The following is an 18,965-nucleotide window of genomic DNA, read 5'->3' on the forward strand; positions in this document are numbered from 1 at the left end:
TCTGCAAGGCTTGTGGTTTGGAATGAAAAAGAGAGAGGTATTTTCTAAAACCACTAGATAATCAAATTAAAAAAACCTTTTTAATTGTTCCAGCCCTAGAGCTAGTTTTGGGCAATATGGGACCAATTAGATTATTAAAACCACGGTTTCTGATCTCTATCAATTATTCTTACAGCTTGAACAGACCAAGCCTTTAGGAAGGTGATTTCGATTAGGTGTCTGTGGCTCCATCACCTCCCTGAAGTACAGTTACATCATTAAGGGGATGTTTCAGTAATGCCACAGTTTTAAAAGGCAGTTTCTGCTTAAAGTGGAGTTTAAATCTTTAATTAGGAAAGAAAAAAACCTGTTGTCTGCTCCTTTGCCCGCTTTTTTGTTTTTTCCTAAAGAGAAGAAAGTAGGTCTGGAAGACTTACTGAATTTTGTCTCCATGCACAACAGATACAAAATATTTCCCTAAACCAAGCTTAACACCCGTTGTAATTATTGCACAAGAAGTCAGGATCCTTGGTTGTCGAGTGCTACAGAAAGAGAGCAGGTGGCTCAGAATACCTTTAGTCTTGTAATGAGATCCTTTTTTTTCCCTTCCTTGTGGAAGCTAAAGGAATGCTGCTGTTGCAAGCAAGAGTTACATGGTGTCTTTATCTCCACTGCCCCTTCCCTCTCACTCCTGCTAGCCTGGCTGGTGAGTGTCTGTGGCCCCAGTGAGACTCTCCAGGTTTGGTGCTGCTTGTTGTGCTTCACATTAAGGACTGAGACCTGCTGGGACAAGATGTGGTGGTACAATTCAAGTTGTTCTTACACTTCCGGATTTCTGCTCCCCCTGCCCTCTTCCCCCCCCAACTGCCCCCCCTCCCCCAATTGTGCAGTGTCTGCAGTGAAAAGTGGTTACGTGTGAGTGTCTGAGGCTTTAGGGTATTAGAGAGGTGTGTCCTGTGAGTTGAAACTGGTGTAGAGATGTCTTAACTCCTGAAGGTAGGTTTGTTTGTAGAAGTAATGTATTATTAGATCAGCTGATATGGTTGGAGGAAAACAAGACAGATGATCTGAATGGTCTGTATATCCAAAAGTTTGGCTGCTTTTTTTCCCAGTTATATCAGTTGGCTTAATAAAAGACTTGTCTTTCTACAAGCCTTGAATCTGTTTTATCCTTAGATTATCTTAGCTATGACACCACTATTTCTTGGCTGGTGACTCTTGCAGGTTAGGATGGTAATTGGCAGGAAATGTGGTTTAACAAATGGAATTTTTGTTGGGGGGAATTTCTGTGGCTTTTTTCTTGATGATTAAATTTCTAAGGTGTTTAAACAGCAGGTACTGCAAGAAGTCTGGGTAAGTACGTTTCACTATACCTTGCTTAGTGAAAGAAACTACAGGACTCACTGCAGCATCTCCAACAAGACCAACAAAAACTTTTTTGTTCTTGTTCTATTTAAAGCATTTGATTGTGCAACTGCACATGGTGGTGATGAAATCACTGTCTTCGCTGCACTTTAAAATCCTAACATAATTTTTTTTAGTTTACAGTTAAAGCACAGTTGTAAAATGTTTCACTATTTAACATGAATGTTATTAACCAAAAGAGACTATCACTTGAAAGTTGTACACAGATATATGTATAAGTAAATTATATATACATGTGTAGAGAGGTAATATAAATATTGGTATTCAAATTGGTATTTAAAGTATCAGAAATTGGACAAGTCTATCGGGTATATTAAAATCTATAGTTCTATATTTTCCAAGCATAGGAAAATCTGTTGTGAAATTGCTTAGCCAGATTGTCACTTGTCCTGCATCAGATGTGTGGCTGATGGGATGAAGGATTAGGCAGCTACCTATACACAGCTTGGAAACAATTTACGGCCCCAGGGAAGCAGCCTCTTACCGTTCTAAATTAGGGACAGATTGCTTCCCTCTGAAACAACAGGAGAAGCAAAGCAGAAATTCTCTCATGTGTCCTTTGCTTCACACAGCCTGCTCTTGAAACAGCCCATTCATACAGCCCCCTCAACTCAGAGTACCTCCTCATCCAGGCTTCTGAGATTGCATTCTTTTAAATAATTTTCATGTTTTTCGTAAAACTAGTAATTGCTGCAGTGTTTTAGCTTTTCTCTTTTAGATGCTCTTGTTCAGTAGCTAATGAACAAAACTCTTCACAGTCATCTGTGGAGAGTGGCTCCACTTCACTGCCCTGTTTTCCAGATAGCCAGATGACGGAGAGAAAAGAAGAAATGGTGGGAACAGAAAAGCACTGTGAGCAACTTCCTAAACAGGAAAGATCAGATGTACAAAGCCAAGATCGTGCTAGTACTAGTCCGGTGCTACCTGAGTCTGCCAAATTTGCAGCACTGTAAGGCCAGTTTACTTTACAATTTTGTACTTCAAAGATATGATGTAAGCTGTTTTGTTTCACTGACTAGAAATGACATAAACTTTTAATTAACCTCTCTTTCTTTTTGTTTTATTGAGAACAAGAAAAAAGTTCCTCATAGTAGTTTTGAAACATTTTTGTGTCAAGTTACCAGGGCAACAGGCAAAGGCAGATAATCTACCGGGTAACTTCTCAGCAAGACAGTTCTGTCTTGCAAGTAATAAGTGGACCTGAGGTGTCTGTGCAAGATGAGCTATCCGTGGATGCAATGCACGTGTTCATAGATGAAAATGGTGAGTTTCTGTAGCTGGAATAATTAAAATGTGTGAGGAAATTTCTAAAGAAACTTTAGATGCCCTGAAAGGATATTTCTCTTTGTCTGTTACCGATTGTGTGTTTTCATGTGTGCATGGAAGAAACGGTCAGATCAGCAATAACTAGAGCTTTCAAAATCCAACAGCACTATCACAGACCTGAGGCTTACACGCTGCATGAAGTTTATCTTCCAAACATCACACTCAAAACATGCTGACTAGGCCAAAAGACCACTTCTTTTGCAGAAGAACCCCTGATGCTTTCTGCCTGGTGAGGAGTTTTGCACTGGCCTAGCTGGGCAAAATGTTCCTCTTTTATACTGTTTTGCTCTTCAGCTGGCTCAGACTGAACACTCTGATAACGTGGCGGTTGCTCACGTTTGGAGTCATGCTCTGGTACCCCAATTGATGAGTGACCTACTCCTGCCCTGTGCCTGTGCTTGGCATGCTGCTGCTCTGCAGCTATTCCTGGAGGCTGAAGCTGTCATATAGTCAGTCATGGTTTGTTTGAACTCAGTGTAGTGCCCTGAGTGGTACTGGTCCACAATCTCTGAATGGCTGCTGGCCCAAAAGCCATGTTTCCCTTAAAGCTGCCTTCAAAACCAGTGTGGAAGGAGCGCTCCTGGTAGCTGGGTTCATGATGTGTTTTGGTTTTCTGCCAGTTCCTCCTGGCCCTGCTTGTGGCCCCTGGTGTGCTGTGGGGCTGCGAGCAGCAGCTGCCAGTCTGGCAGATGGCATGACCCCTGCGTCGGTGAGCAGCAACCCTTTGCTTTATGCTTGAAAACGCAAGGGGAGGGGGGGGTGGGGGGGAGAGAGTAGCAGTGGCTACACTTTTTGCAGGGTTTCTTGCTGCTTTGTACATCCTGACCTCACCTTTGTGAACTGAAATGAAAAGTTTGATGATTTCACATTTTACAGTGAACTTAGATGGGCTTTGCATTTACTTTACATACTTTTAAATGTCTGTGTAGCACATAAGCCTCTAGCATGTGTGCTTCTTTGGATTCTGTTTTGATTTAGGTTCCCCTTTTTTGCTGTCATGGAGTATCATACTCTGTGTTGGAAAAAGGGGTCAAATTTTCACTGTAATTTCTGTGTTTTGATTTCTCTCAGGTTTTCAGTTGTTTGAATGTTAATTTTCTTTCTGAAGTCTAAAATAAGCCCAGTGCACAAACTGAAAACTATATAAATGTGCCTGACTTAAAAAGTATTTTTTATAAACTTTGTGTGTAAAACAAATGGTCCTATCACTGAACTGTTTTTTTTTCCTCTGTATTTTGTAAAGGGGAAATTAGATCCTGTTATTTAAAGGCTGGCTGTCAGAAGGAAGGAAATTTTCGACATCAGCTATCAAATTGTGATTGTATTTCAAATGCTCAGTAAGTAAGCCCTAATTTTTAGAATTGTTTGAAGTTTTCATTGCTAGAAGCTGTGAAACTGTAGCTGTGAAAGGTGCATGTGAAGAGGAGTGCTGAAGAATAAATCTGTTAACCTGTTCTAGAGATGTCAAAGTATGCATTTTTCTTGTTCTGTGCTAAAACAGTGTCTGCTTTATAAGGATATTGATAAGAAAAAGTGAAAAAGAAGACAAGAACTAGCCAGTGTGCTTTCATTACTTTCTGGGAGTAGCCAAAGTCAAGTGTGGCGATATGAATGAGATTGTAAATAAAAGAAAGTGGGACTGTTACCAGTTAGTCTCTCAAGCTTGTTGTCTTGCTTGCTTCCTTTGCTTGTTGGGTCCTTTGTAGATGGTAGTGCTGTATCAGTATCAGCCAGTGACACTGCTTCCAGTGGATTCTAGCAGCACAGCCTTTCACCCTGCATGAAATCTCTAATGATAGTTTGCCACTCTGAAGAGGTGTCTGAACAGTTTTATTTTTTCAAAGGTCTTTTCAAAAAGATGCGCATCAATCCCATACTCATTACTGTGGTTTCCACACTCTTATATGATCTGTTATTTGCATGTCTGTAAAAGAATTTGAATGATTCACAAGTATTTTTATTAAGTAATTTTTGTTTTCATGTTATACAGCATTTGAAAAGGTGAGTGAGGAGGTGAGAAGGGTTATTGTTAGTAGTAAATATTGTTCTTGAAGTGTTTGGCTTTCACTGTAGACTTCTGGAAAGCTTGAGGCCATGTTAAGAACAGTGTTAGTACTTTAGATAGAATACTATTACAAGAGACATGAGAATAATGCTTTTAATATTTAGTGGATGGAGATTAAAAAAATGAATACATCTGTGATAGAAATGTTCTGTCTTTCTTTAGAAAAAGGAAAAAAAACCCAACAAAACTGATAGAGTTTAGTTTTGACCTAAAATCAAACGTTTAACTATTTAACTCTTGCAACTCTCTTTGTTTCACCTTGCACAAAAAACTCCCCTCCTCCTCTATCATATAACAATGAACTGAATCTGTCTTAAATTCAGAAATAGTTTTATGTCCTCTGACATTTATAAGTTAATCTGGTTTTTTAATCAGAAGAAAAACAATCTTCCTTCTCATATAAGAAGTCTCTTTCCATCTGGTGCAGATTCAAAGGGTGCAGGAGAAAATTAATTCCTGGAAGTAAGAGGTGGCATCCTCCTTGAACAGGAGGGATAGCGTTTTGATCTCGGGGAGCCCAGATTTCAGAATCTGGAATAAGCTTATGGGGAACAATAGATAGGTCTGCAGTAGATGTGTATAAGCTCTTAAAACACTTTTCATCAGTCATGCTTACTTAATACTATAAAGATTAAGCTGCTTCTAAAGGGAAAATGTCAAACTGAGTTGAGCCAGTGGAGCAGCTATGTGGATGTGCGTGAACTGTGCCCTGATGTGCTCCTCTGTGAGGAGGAGAATTGTCCAGGCCAGGTGATGACAAGAGGCTTCTGGCTTTGAGGGTGTTTTTGGGAGATGCAGCAGATCAGAGGTGCTGGTGTGCTTGGAGCTGTGGCACTTCTGGGTGATACTGCAGCTTGTGAAAGGGGAAGGAGTTTTGACTGGGGAAGAGTATGAGCTCTGTCTGGTTTGTCAAGAATAATGTAATTGCCTTATGAATTGGCCATAGGTAAACACCTTTTAACTAATGTATGCAAAACAGGACAAAGTATTTAAATGTTGTTCAAAAGAAGACATTAAAGAAAGCATTGAGGGAGACTAACTAATGTTTAAATGATCTTAAATTCAAATTATAACTTGCTATTTCTGTCTATTGATCCTACTATTGTCTGCTCCAGTAGTAAAGTCTTAACTGGTCTGGCATTTCCCAACAGATTATTAGGAACTGAAATTAAAATAGTATTTTTATGACCTGTAGACATTTTATCTTATCTTCTTGGCATGGCTTCTGAAATCCATCTCACAAATAATGCAAAGTCTCAACAATGCCGCTCTGTCACAGAAGTGATGCTGTGTTACAGGTTTTTTTTTTGTTGTTGTTGTTCTTTGCTTTTGTGTGCTTCCTGCTATTCCTTTGCTTGTGAAGGGCTAAGTGGACAACAGTGGACTACAACGTGCCAGAGAAAGCAGATTGAAGGAGTCTGTGCTTTCTTCCTCCAGAGGCTTCTTAAAATTGGAAGCAGTGCTGTTTTGAGGGACTTGCCTAGGTTCAAATATCAGTGCTCATCACCTCTTTTTGGCTTTACACTGTTGTGAGATGAACTTTGGAGCATTCTCCAGTTTATCAATGTTAACATATATTCCACCAGATTACAATTTCTTTCTTTTTTCTTTTTTTTTTGTTTTGTTTTGTTTCTTAGTTTTATTGTCTGTATTTCCAGCTATAGTAGTTGGTCTGACAAAAGATGTTACCTGTACATGCAGTCCTTGTCCTGGAAGTTTTCAGAGCTTCTTAAATGTACCATAAACAGCCTATTATTAATAATTTCTAAAATTATCCCTTAATTCTGCCAAAGGTTCTGAGAATTGGAATTGTTTCAAATTGTCTCCATGTTTTTCTCTCACCAAATTTTCTCTCACTGGTCCAGCATTCCAGCTTTTAAAATATTTAAAAACTTGTTAGCCAGGTTAAATTTAAAAGAGGTCTTTATGTTTTAATGATCACCAAAAAAAGATAATTCCTTTTCCATCTTAACCCTCACTTTGGCAGGTGATTCTTTTTACTGAGTTTAGTAAGTTATTTAAACATTGTCAGGTAGCTAATCAATTCCCCAATTATTGTCCATGTAATTACCCTGACCCCACTTTTGTCTTCTGTCTTGCCAGCAACACCTCTTGCCAGCAGTCCCTGTGGAATAGTTTCCATGCTGAGCTAATTGTCTCTAAATTTGATGCTCCCATTACCTTGCCAACTTTACCTCTAGCCATAAATTGCTTTGTGACAGGCTATGACAAGACAGAGCATAAACTGTATTCTGGGCTCATGGATTGTGCTAGAAACTAGTTTCAGAAAGACCATTTGAATCTGTTTTGGAGTGAGAAATTGGAAATAGCTTTCTCATCCTGAAAACCATTCTTCTACCCCATTGCATTAAGATCTTTACCAGCCTTTGTCACTCCTGCAGTGAATCCTTAGTATTTCTGTGCTGTGTGTTTTGAGTGCGTGCTTGGCTTCCGGGAAGGCAGATAAGGATGAGAACACATTTGTGTAAAACAGGTGCCTAGTATAAACATGAAATAAATGCCTTTTTGCATGGTTTGACTTCCTGACAAGTGGCTGCTAGGTTTACATCTTACCTGTATATAACAGTTACAATTTCAAGTTAATATTCTTCCCATTAGATTGGCACTACAAATTAAAACCCACCATCACTAACAGTAACACAAAATTACGAGCATCGTTGGAAGTATACAGCTGTTTCCTGGGGTCAGGAAAAACGAGTTGGAGTTAATAAATGTCTTGCAAATAAGGAGGAGGTGTCACTCTGACACACCTTTTCTGTCTGCCACTTTGTGACAGCAGATGTTTCCTAGGAATTTAATTACCTTGAATGTCTCTTGTAATTAAATAACTGAGTCAGTTTTGATAAGCAGTCAAAAAGATAAATGTGACCTATTGTGTTGTCCAGGCATTACAAGTAAAGTGGCTCATAAATATCAGTGATAGCATCAACCCCTAAAATGACAGTAATTATAATACTAGGATTAATGATTTTTGCATGATTTGCATGATCCATACTCAGCAGAGAGGCTAATAGGGCCATAAGGTGTATATCAATGCCAACATATGAATTTAACAGCAATCACATATTCTGTCCATCCTTGTCATACCAGGCTAATATATTCTGAAACATGTTTAACTACTTTTCTAAATGTGCTTTCTTTGCATACAGGTGTTCTTGTTTAGAATGTCAAGCAACCTCTATGTGTGTGTGTGTACACGCATATTGAAGAAAAATGTGTTGGTATTTGATACCTGTCGGTAATGTAGCTTTCATCAACATGTGTTTGAAATACTGCCCTGTCTTTTTAAATGAGTTGAATATAAGAGGTTGATCTATAGGCATATTCTGCTTCCTGGTTTCACATCTATGAAAAACTCTGTTCAAGTAATGTGAACTGTTGTCATTTCTTTTCCCAAGTAACAGGTACTAAAATAACATACTGCCTGAGTATAAAGCCTACGAAATGAGAATATTTGATCACTGTTTTTGGTGATGAATAAGTGAGGTTTCTTAAGTAGGAAAAAAAGCTAAGGGCTACTTTTTGAGGAAAGACCAATTCTGTCTCTCAGATGAAGTACTAGATCTTCTAAAGCCAACTGGAGTGGTGCCCACACAAGTTGTGGAAGGATTTGGCCATTTACATTTCTTTCAAGAAATTCTCTGGGTTTTAGAGAATGCAATTTATAAGAATACTGCTTGTATTCTTGAGCCCATTTTCTTCTCTCCTGTATAAAACTTGTGAGAAGAAATCCATATCGAAACGCCCAGTTCCGTGCAATTTGATGTCATTATACACATGCGTTGATTTTAAACGGATGGAGTTGCTGTCTGTTCAGAACAGTTGAAGTTTTTGCTCGCAGTGATTCAACTTTGTGGTGTAAAAGCATTTGATTCATTCAAATGCATATGTAGGTTTGAGTGCTGGTCCCCTTGTTGCAGTTTATCACTTCATGTGTCTGGCAGCAGTCAGCTGTAGCCAGAAATTGCGTCCACAGGCTGTTATGCTGCATATGTGTAATAGAAGCCGAAGTTTAAAATAAATATGTAAGATAGGCCACAGAAATGGATGTATGGCATGCAGCTGAGATATTTGACAACTGGAGCAGAAAGAATTGTTGCCCAGCCCTGAGAAAAAAAAAAAATCTTTCTGTCTTGGCTGTAGATTCTCCTTCCTGCCTAAGTGACACTTGGGGCTTTTGCTTGAAATCAATTGTATATACACACCTAACTTGCTGAATAGCTGAAAAAAATAAATTCTAGTTTGAGCCTTCTCCTGCTTCCTTGGTAATGTATCTTTTAAAGTTTATGTCTGTAATTATTAAAATAACACAGTTTTATATAGGTATATAATTGTATTTATGTATGTTTTATGTTTACACGTGATCCATCCATACCAATACAAGTCATGCATTGATATTGCACTTTGCATGTTCTGTCTGAGCAAGTGGTCCTCTAAACTCCTCACTTTCTTAGATGAGGCTCTGATACTAAAAGCAGGCTTCTAAGAAGCAGTTCTATAGTTTGAATCTAAAAAGCTTTGCAGTACAGATAGAGATTTGTTTGTTTTGAGAATTTTATTTTTTTTTGAGGGGGTGGGGGGAACAGGCAACAGCAGGGCCAACAGGTTGAAAAGAAGTAGTTGCAGCAAAATAGTGACTAATAAGTACTAAGAAAATAATTTAAGTTACCTGCCAGTATAGCTGGGGGGTGCTAGTGTTTCTGGCCCTGGGCAAAAGAGAGAACTCCAAATCAATGGGTTAACTTATTTGATCTACAATCACGTGCCTGAAAAAGCTGCTCGAGTGCATTATGCTATATGGAAGTATCTATCTGAATGCCTTAGCAGTACTGTATGTCTCCTGTATAAATCCATTAATACTTTAGTATGTTCACTGCTGGAAAATTCCCTTATTCCTTGTAGGAGAACGTACATGTATAAGTAGATTTATTTTTTTTTTAAGAAATTATTTTTAGTGTTTCAGAATGTCATTTTAGAAGGACAAAATACTGTATCACTAAAACATCTTTATGTTTCTCAGCAAGGTGACCAAAATAACAAAGATCGCCCACTGCTCTAGCAATAGACTCTTCAAGATATCTTCAAGCTGCTTGGCAGGTTGTGCAGTTCTGTGGCTGAGCACGTTTTGAAATGGATGAGACAAATGTTATATAGTTCCTTTTGGGATTCCGTGATTTCAGATGAGCTGGTCACCTGAGCATAGTGCTGCTTGAACACATAGATCAGCGTGGTGTGCGCACGTGTGTGCTGAAAATGGTAATATTTGAATTATATTAAAGTCATTGCTTTTTCTGAGAAGTACTCTTTACAAAACACGGTACCATTTTCCTGCTGCCTTGCTAAGGAGAGGAGGAAACCCTTGTGTTAGCTTGGCTGGTTAAAATATTTTTCTGTGTTTGTAGGGGTTTTTAGCCTCTCTTTCACTCTGAACACAGAGCAGGGAAGTCGGTGTGTTCAACAGAATGAGGCTCGGAGAGTCGAGGGGGCCATGCTGCCACATGATGGCAGCAAAATCCTGCTTAGGACCAGGAGCTTCGGGAGTCCCTCAGCTTTTGGGACTGGCTTCTCTTCCCTCCCCCCACCCTTTCATAAGGAGAGCTAAAAGGGATGTTTTAAAAGACTCGGGAGATAATGGAGCCGTGGGTGCTGTTAATGCATTAATTCCCGTAAAGCTGCTGCTTCTCAAAAAGCATCCTCTAGTTTATTTGCTAGTACATGCTGTTTGTTTTTAAAGTTGTTAGTACATTTATCTTTGCTCTGAAATGTAGTAGGCTTACAAATTATCAATTTACATGCTTGTTATCAAGAAAAAAAAAAGTGAATACAGAGAAGTCAGGGCGTACAGAGTGGATCCCATTCTTACACCACCTAAGTAAGGAGGCGTACGTAAGTTCCTGCTGTCATACCGCCTGCAACACCACTGGTGAACGTGCTCTGCAAGGCTTCTCTGCCCATATGTAGTATCTGGCTTAATGAACTTAATAGGTGCTAGTGCTTATTTTGTAGTCCATTGCAAAACTTTAACCGTGATCCTATATCCTTTTCTGTCTATAATGTCAGTAAATCAGTACATGCAGCTTTCCTGTTCTGTAAACTGGGGTTTTCTACCTTGTCATTGATAGGAGTGGTGTTATTGTTAGCTGAAACAAATGCCAAAAATCCTCCCCAAATCCTGTTGCATTGGTAGCAAAATGTGGACAAGAGAGATTTCATCTTTAGCTTCAGCTCCTCTCAACAGTTATCACTAAGGAAAGTTAAAATATACATTCTGAATTAATAGTTTAAAAAAATATAATTAATTTTCTACCAAAAAAATGAAGATTGCCTCATTTTCTTCATAGTTGTTCCATGTTTGGTATGACTGGGTTTGTCACATCATGATCCAGTCTTAATGCTGCTCTCACTTTTGCCAGTTGTTCCATGTTTGGTATGATTGGGTTTGTCACATCATTATCCAGTCTTAATGCTGCTCTCACTTTTGCATATTTCAGGTTTTTCAAATAACTTAAGTTGCTTTTTAGTTTTTAAAGTCTTGTTATTTAGTAGTACAATTGGGAGCTATATATCCTCTGCTGCTTAAAAAGGCAATACCTGCAACTAGTAGATTTAATGTCAGTCGTGAGTTGTGCAATGCTGTGGTCAGATTAATGCTGGCAGCTTTGTGCTGGAGACCTGATGAGCAATGAGTAGAGACATAGCAAGAGGCCTGTGCAATGAGGTGTAAAAGTGATTGGGACATGAAATGGCAAGGAGGCCATTTTAGGTGAGAAGGAGCAAAGCTGCTGAGGTGGTGGTGGGATGACATCAGCCACAGCATTGGGTAAGAGAGGCACCATCGGTGAGCTGTGGGCTGCTGTTGATCCAATAGTTTCAATGTCAGTTCAGACGCCTACGTTCGTACCACTAACTGGCCGTTTTGAAAGGACACAAAAGTAAGGGCATTTGGAGTTCCTGCTATGCCGTTAGCACTAGTTGGCTGTTGTACAACCAGATTGCTCAGCTGGCAGTTCGCAAGTGCTTTAAGTGCCCGTCAGAAGGGATTGCTCATTGGATGTGGCCAAGGGGAGCTTCGCAGCTCTGAGCTCCGCTCTGACTCTTTCTCAAACATCACAGCTATAGCTGCTTGAACTTGAGTGATGTTTTAGTGAGTATTACAAATAGCTTTTAGATATGTTATTATCACTGTGGATATTTATCTTACAAACTGTTAGGCTTTCTAGTGACCCAAACAGCGACCTGAAGCAGTCTAGTAGGATCTTTTCTGGTTTTAGGCACATGAGGCCCAAGAGGAAGGTGCTTTGTTAGTGTGCTGCTGCTGTGACATTGGTTACAAGGCTCCTTGTCCTTTCTCCTATATGCACATTAAAATGAAAGTTAGCCGGGCTTAAAATTTAGCCAAGCCCTGCAAAATTGCTTTATTAACAGGGAATTCTTGGTAATTGTGTGGTGTGCCTGCACAATGAGCTGACCTTGAGAGGTGTTCAGACTCAAGGCTAGCTATCCCTTAACAAAGGGGATGAATTCAGCTGGGTTGTATTTGAATAGCTTGGGCCAAATTGTCAGTGGTATAAGGCAACTGTCACAGAATAATCAGAGAGGGAGACAGAAGATGTTTACAGTGCTGTGTGGTTATACTAAAACATTTTCAGTGTTGTATGATTGCTCAACTAGGTTATGTTTACTCAGTGTTCTTACAAAACTGAATTATGAGCCAGAAAAAAATTCCTGACTTTATAACCAGTTATCAGTAGAGGGTGCTATGTATCTTTTACAGTTGATCTGCACAGGCTGTATATTTATCAAAGATTTTTTTAGTTAATTTATTATTCAAAATTTAGTTCAATTATACCTTTGCTTACATTAGCGGTGCAGTTTACTGTAGTAGGTCTTGATAACATTAATTTGATTCTGCAAATGAACAGATTTTCTATTTAGCAAGATTCCGTGTTATACTGCCATCAGCTCTGTTATAATGATTTTATTATTAGAGAGTGTTTGCTCCTATTTATATATGGTAATAAATTTATGGAATCTAGTTTATAGGCTTATAAAAACACAAACACCACCTTTGCATTTCTTACTGGTGTTTGCTGTCAGTGTGATAACGATGTCATCAGACAAGACATACAGCTTCTAAGTAGCTGTGCAAGTGATTCAGCATCAGGGGTAGCAAGTGAACGTCAGAAGGAGATTTTGTGGAAAATAGGGATGAGGAGCTAAAAACAGCAAACACAAGCTGAGAGGAACAGAAGATGAGGAAAGAATAAGAAGAGATACGGAGAGGTGAGGCTGATGAATAAAAGGCATAGGAAGCAGACAAAGGCCAGATGACAGCTTTTGATTTTGGAATTGTTGCTTTGCTAGCTCTGCCTTCCCAGTTTCTCAGCCCTAACTGCCTTTTCAGGCCCATGAAGTTTTAAACTTTTTCCTACAGTGTCCCAGCTGCTTGCAGACTCTTCTACTGGTTGCTGATAGGTGGAGCTATGACTTTTGTTCTGCAAACAGGAAACAGACCAAGGGCTCTTTTGGCTTTTCAGTTATCTTCAAGCCTGGTGGGAGATGACTTGATCTCTTAAGTTTATTCTTGGAAGAAGTCTTATGAAGAAAAGAATTTTGATTTCTGAGAACTGATAAAGTAGAGTACCAGGGGAATATGTTGGCTTATCTGTCCATCCTGCCATTTCCATTATTGGTAAATGTGGGATAAAATACATGGTCCAATCTAGAAATACTCTTGACTCCGCTTGGCCTTTGTAGAAAGACAGCTAAAAACGCAGAAAGTTATTGAAGATTAACTCTTTATTCAGGAAGGCATGAGCAGCCACTGTTCTGTTTCCCTCCTGTTTTGTTGGGTCACTTTTTAAGCAGGAATTCCCAGGGTAGTGTTCCTGCATATCCTGGACTATGCTTGTTGTTTCCCTACTGTGAACAGGGAGTCCCAAGGTTGCACCCAGAACGACAAGGGACAGGACAGCTCATCTGGAGGAAACAAAACAAAATCTGTTGCCTTTCTTTAAGCTGGACAAGGTCACCCTTGAGTAGGGAACTTCAGAATATGCAAAAGGCAGAGCTGTCCTCTATAGTCCTTATCTGTGGGAATCTTCCTCCTGGGAGGCATGCCTCTAGCCTTCCTCCCCTTTCTGCCTGCCTAAGTCTGTTGATTGAGATCCAGGATCTTGGATCTGTTCCCATCCCTTCTTTACTCTTTTGTTATTCACTGCTGATAAGGTGCTAAACAAGACCCACAAAGGAAATGTGTTCTTTTGGAGGGCTGCCTTGTGGCTGGGAGGTCACCTGGGTTGCATTGGACCAAGTCCTCGTTTCCTGGTACTGTCCAAAGGTAACATGACTGCTGTCCTGACTCTGTGGAGCAGGTGATGCTCCTGCCTGTAGCAGGAGGAGTGGGGAGAGCAGGGGAAGCCACTAGGGTCAGGAACATGGGGCATTTTCATTTTACTCAGCTGATAGCTTTGCTGAAGTGGCAGATGGTGGCTGTCAGGTCTGGGATCCAAGCCTGATAGCAATCCAGGCCTTGAAAAAACTGAACTAGCTGGCTCAGAGGCCAGAAGCAGGATGGCTCCTCTGTTGACATCCTGAGGCTGCTGGGTTTCCTCTTGGTCCAGGCAGAGCTAGGAAGTCCGGAGGTGAGAAGGAGAAAATTCAAGCTGTTGTTGTGGCTCTTCAGCCTCGCTTCTAAGTAATCCAGGTACTGAACCTTACCCAATACAGCACTAGATGCTGCAGTTTAAGTTGACAGCTAGTGACGTGCAGGACAGCCACAAGGCCGTACCAAGGGTAACGTGACAGGCTTTGGGAATGGGTGCCCAAAGGCAAGGAAGGTTGAGTTCACTAAAATTAATAAGGTAGTTTGGGGGCAAGCGTAGGGTGTGCAAGTTTTATACTCTGCCCTACCACAGACTTCCTGGCTGATTATAAGCAGATCACTCTAGTTTCTTCCTATTTGTCTTTCCTTTACGGAAAAATAGGAACACTAGGTATTGACCACCTTGCATGAGCACTGAGGTGCTTTTAGCTCATGCAGATATGAAAGTAATAAGAGCCCAAGGCAGGCGTCCAGAGGCAGTGGGGTAATAAGCTCTGAGCAGGGCACGTGATGTATAAACCCCGTTTGGAAGAGAATAAGCAAAAACAGATCTTTTCCCCAAGTAACAATTAATTAATTTCAATATAGTTCTTGCTGAGTCTCAGTCAGTCATGTCATGGTAGCACACCAACAGGTATCGCTGCTGTAAGTGCAGATTTCCTCAAGTGAACTGTTTTAAGTGCTGTATCTACAACATAAAGCAGTACACATGGGAAAAAAATAGCATCCTGCTCAGGGCCGTCCCAGGGTGAGTTTACGGTCAGTATGGGGGATATCTGAGCTAGCTTTATGTGAATTAGCTCATGTGTTGTTGTCATCTTGTTAGGGCAGAAGGAAGGTCTTGTAGCCTGAATTCTCAGTAGGGTAACTTAGTACTCACCGAATTCAGTGCAGGTGAGGCCAGACTAGCTTGGTACATAAGTGAGCTTGTTTGAAAGCTAATCCAGGGTCCCTGCAGTAGCTACCCCGCTGTTTTACTCTGTAGATATGAAGCTCTTGACCTGAATTATTGTCAGTGGACAGAAAAGGGCACTTCTGAAGTGTGGTTCATTGTAGGACTTCATCTCAGGATAAGAAAAACTATGATACAGAAGTATCTGATTCTCTGTGATGGGTGTAGTAGAGCATGTGTATCTAAAATTGGGTGTTAACTGCTTTGTGGACCTGGGCTAGATTTCAGGGATGGAGGTGGAAGGCTCCATGTCCTGTGAGCCCATCAGTGGTGTAATTACAGGCTTCCTTAATTGTTTCAGAAATACTAGGAAAATACTGCTTCTTAAAACAGTCTCTTCCTCTCTGTGCACAGTGAAATACAGTTCAGCTCCTCTAGTACTACCACTTCAGAGAGCCAAGAACCGTCTTCTGGGGATCAAGCAGCGAGCGCGCTTCAGCAGCAGCTCCTACTGATGGTGGCACGAAGGACCCTTTCAGAAAGCCCACGGGTACATAGTAATATCTCAGTTTCTAGCATTTTGACAGACTGCTTTATAAACACATGCTGCAGGCTTGTTCTTGAGACAGTGTTGTTGATTTTCTATGCTGCTAGCCCAGTATTACTCTTGCGGGAGAAGGTGTATTTTGTGTTGATGGATATAATTTGGCTGCTTTCTGCTGACACACTGAGTAGTGTCCCAGGGGAGTGCTTGAAGACTCCGTCACCTAAAAAATTGATCTTCTATCGTCGGTCTTATTTCACTTGAAAGAAAGAGAACACAGCTGTTGGCATTTTAGACACACCACCAGATTTTAATGGTGTGAAGTGTTTGCTCTAGATTCATTAGTATACTAAAACATAATGTCTGGTTTCACTTTTTTGAATTGGGCAACCAGACTTCTTGATGTCTGTCGTGGAGTGTCAGCGCCATCTCCTCAACAGCAGTTGATAAAAGAAGGCCCTCAAAGTTCAGTTTATGTGGTAATATGTGGACAAACTTGAACTTCATAGTGTTTGGGGTCTGTGACCAATGGTTTCAGGCTGTAACCTGTTTTTACAGTTCCTTTTATAATAACTTTAACCTTCTCTTTTCTTCCATGTCAAATTCTAGTTTGATATTTATTAATAACCTTAAAATGCCAATTAATTGTCTTAAATTTTTTGCACATGAACTTCAAGCTAGAAGCAATTTGTATGAAGGAACTATTTTAAATTAAAAATCAGGAAATTGTCCTGAATTGTGTATTTCAGATTTGGACAGAGACTTCCATCTAACGCCCCAGATGTTTTCCAGATATTTATAGTCTTGTACATTGCCTGTAAATTCGAGAACAATTATCATGCCTTTTTTTGCCCCTCTTCTCTTCTGGGAACACTGCACCGTTAAGAAGTAAGGCGTATTGCTCAAGATCACATAGCGAATCTGTAACAAGGCCAGGCAATAATTTCAGAACTTCCTGGTTTCTGATTTTTTTTTTATATTAAACATGAAATTCTGAGCCTATGTAAGTCAGGAAAAGTTTTGTCATTGATTTCAGTGAAGCTAGGGTTTCAGGCTGTCTCAGACACCATATAAATTTATGAAGTGAATATTTATAAGCCCACAATTAGACAATGACTTGCTCAGGGCTGGTCAGAGAGTTTCTGAAAACCAGCTCAAAAGTCTGACTCCAGCCCAAGTATTGCAAGCCTTGTGTGATGGATTTCATCCAAACGTTGCAGTTCCTGAGGAGCTGAAAAGTTCGCTTATGCACTCAGTTAAATATGTGTTAAGCTGTTCAGAGGACCAAACAATCAGTTCCTCAGGTGTTTTTTATGGACTCTTTGCCACTATTTTGATTTTTCTTTAGTTATAATGAACAATCTATATTAGATGAGTGAAGTTAATGATTGTAGTTGACTGAGTTTCACATTACTTTCAGTTAGAAAATAGGACCCAAGAGAAACAGAACTGTGCCAGTATTAGCAGCTGTGATATTTTAAAATATTTTTTGTCTTTAAAAATTCTGCAACTCCATAATTAAGCAACTTTTTAAAATGGTAATAGAAATGTTAAAATTTGGAGTGCCTAAACTACTTTTAGATTTCAAAATCAGCATGGAAAAAGGATTGCAATCAGTCTCACAGCTTTTAAATTACTTAGAATTGCTAATAAATGAAAATGACAAACAGCCCGGCATCTCCTTGCATGTCTGAACACTTAGAAACGTGAGTGAGTTACTGTCCTGTGCTGATAGTGGCTGAGCTACCTGGTACTGCATGGCTGTACACTTTTAGTCAATTGGAGGCATGAGATAAAATTAATAAACTTGAATTTCTTTCTCTGAAGCTTAAGCTAGCCTGTTTTACCTCACGTTTTCCAGCAGGCTGAGGATATGGATGAGCTGGTTCCCAGCTGACATGCAGTCACATGTAAATAATGTGTAAAATTCCTTTTCCTGGAAAGTGAAGCTTAGAAATCATTCCAATAATCTGAGAGAAAATTTAACAATTCCTTCATGCAGGTGGACAGGTTGTTTAAAAATCAGTGTTTTCCTAACAGTTACCATTCAAGAAGGTGATGAATTATTTCACGCAGAAATCCCCTTCTCTGACTAGGAAAGTTAATCTATAACAAATAATTCTAATGTAAACATTGCCTAGAGTTCAATACTAGATATATTTATTGTCTACTGTTGATTAATTATGTTTAACAAGGGGTGGGGGCAATAAGGAGGTTGAAAACCACTAGGTTTGTACTGATTAGAAATCTCAGACAAATTCTTCTTGCAAGAAAAATGTGATTTTTTTTTTTTCCCCTAAAATCAATTATTGGTGTACATTGGGAAGAAATTGCTACTTTGCAGAGGTCTTTTTGTTCTGTTGTCTAGCTTTGCAGACTTGGCTGATGGTCTGTACATAAGCCTCCCTCCCTGCAAGTGTTGGTGAAGGAGTGCAGATGTAGGGTTGGGAGAGATCTGAAATGCTGTAGTTCAAACACAGGCAAGAAGAAAAGGCCTTAGAATCTGACAAAAGCAATATTCAAAAGGAAGGATTTATGACTCTGATGGTAAGATTAGAGATGCTTGAACTACTGATGATTATGTTGTTTGTGTTTGTTTCTTCCTCTTGCTGTTCTTGAGGATGATCACCTGATGTGGTATTAGAAGCATCCCAGGAAAGACAAACAAAGCTGTGTTCTGTAAGGAGAGTTGATAAATCACGCCTCTAGGCCCTAAAACCTACTTGATTTTTCTGGTTAAAACCAAGGATTTATCCTATCATGTGTGGTTTTGTGTTGTGCTGAAATTAGTTTGGTGAATGGAGAAAATGTTCAGATAGAAACTTTTAGACAAGCAGTGGATCAAGACTAAAAATAATGATTTTTTTTAAATGAATATTTAAATATTTATGTTTAAAGCATTTTAGCACTGTTGAGCTCCACAATTGGTATAGCTTCTGTCCATCTGCAGTAGTTAAGATAGTGTGATACTTTCATTTTTTATTTAAAATGTAGAAAATAAATATGTTCCAACCATCCCGTTTAGAAAAAAACATCTGAAACATCATGTAAATTTGGCCTTTTAAACACCTGTTTTGCTGGCAGCCATACCTCAATGTGAAAGAGGGTT

General features: G+C 39.6%; 1 protein-coding gene across 1 annotated transcript in view; it reads left to right on the plus strand.

Moving 5' to 3' along the window:
• The window catches only part of PCNXL2 (pecanex-like 2 (Drosophila)), a gene marked incomplete at its 5' end in the record, with an annotated part of 141,373 nt that overhangs the window by 12,523 nt on the left and 109,885 nt on the right, over positions 1-18,965 (plus strand). The window contains 4 exons of the mRNA XM_010081844.1: positions 2,206-2,353; positions 2,522-2,667; positions 3,974-4,067; positions 15,727-15,862. Coding sequence (XP_010080146.1) covers positions 2,206-2,353; positions 2,522-2,667; positions 3,974-4,067; positions 15,727-15,862 — 524 coding nt within the window. The remainder of the gene's footprint in view (positions 1-2,205; positions 2,354-2,521; positions 2,668-3,973; positions 4,068-15,726; positions 15,863-18,965) is intronic.

Source organism: Pterocles gutturalis, unplaced genomic scaffold, assembly GCF_000699245.1.
Source record: "Pterocles gutturalis isolate BGI_N339 unplaced genomic scaffold, ASM69924v1 scaffold1104, whole genome shotgun sequence".
In the NCBI taxonomy this organism is placed as follows: Eukaryota; Metazoa; Chordata; class Aves; order Pterocliformes; family Pteroclidae; genus Pterocles; species Pterocles gutturalis.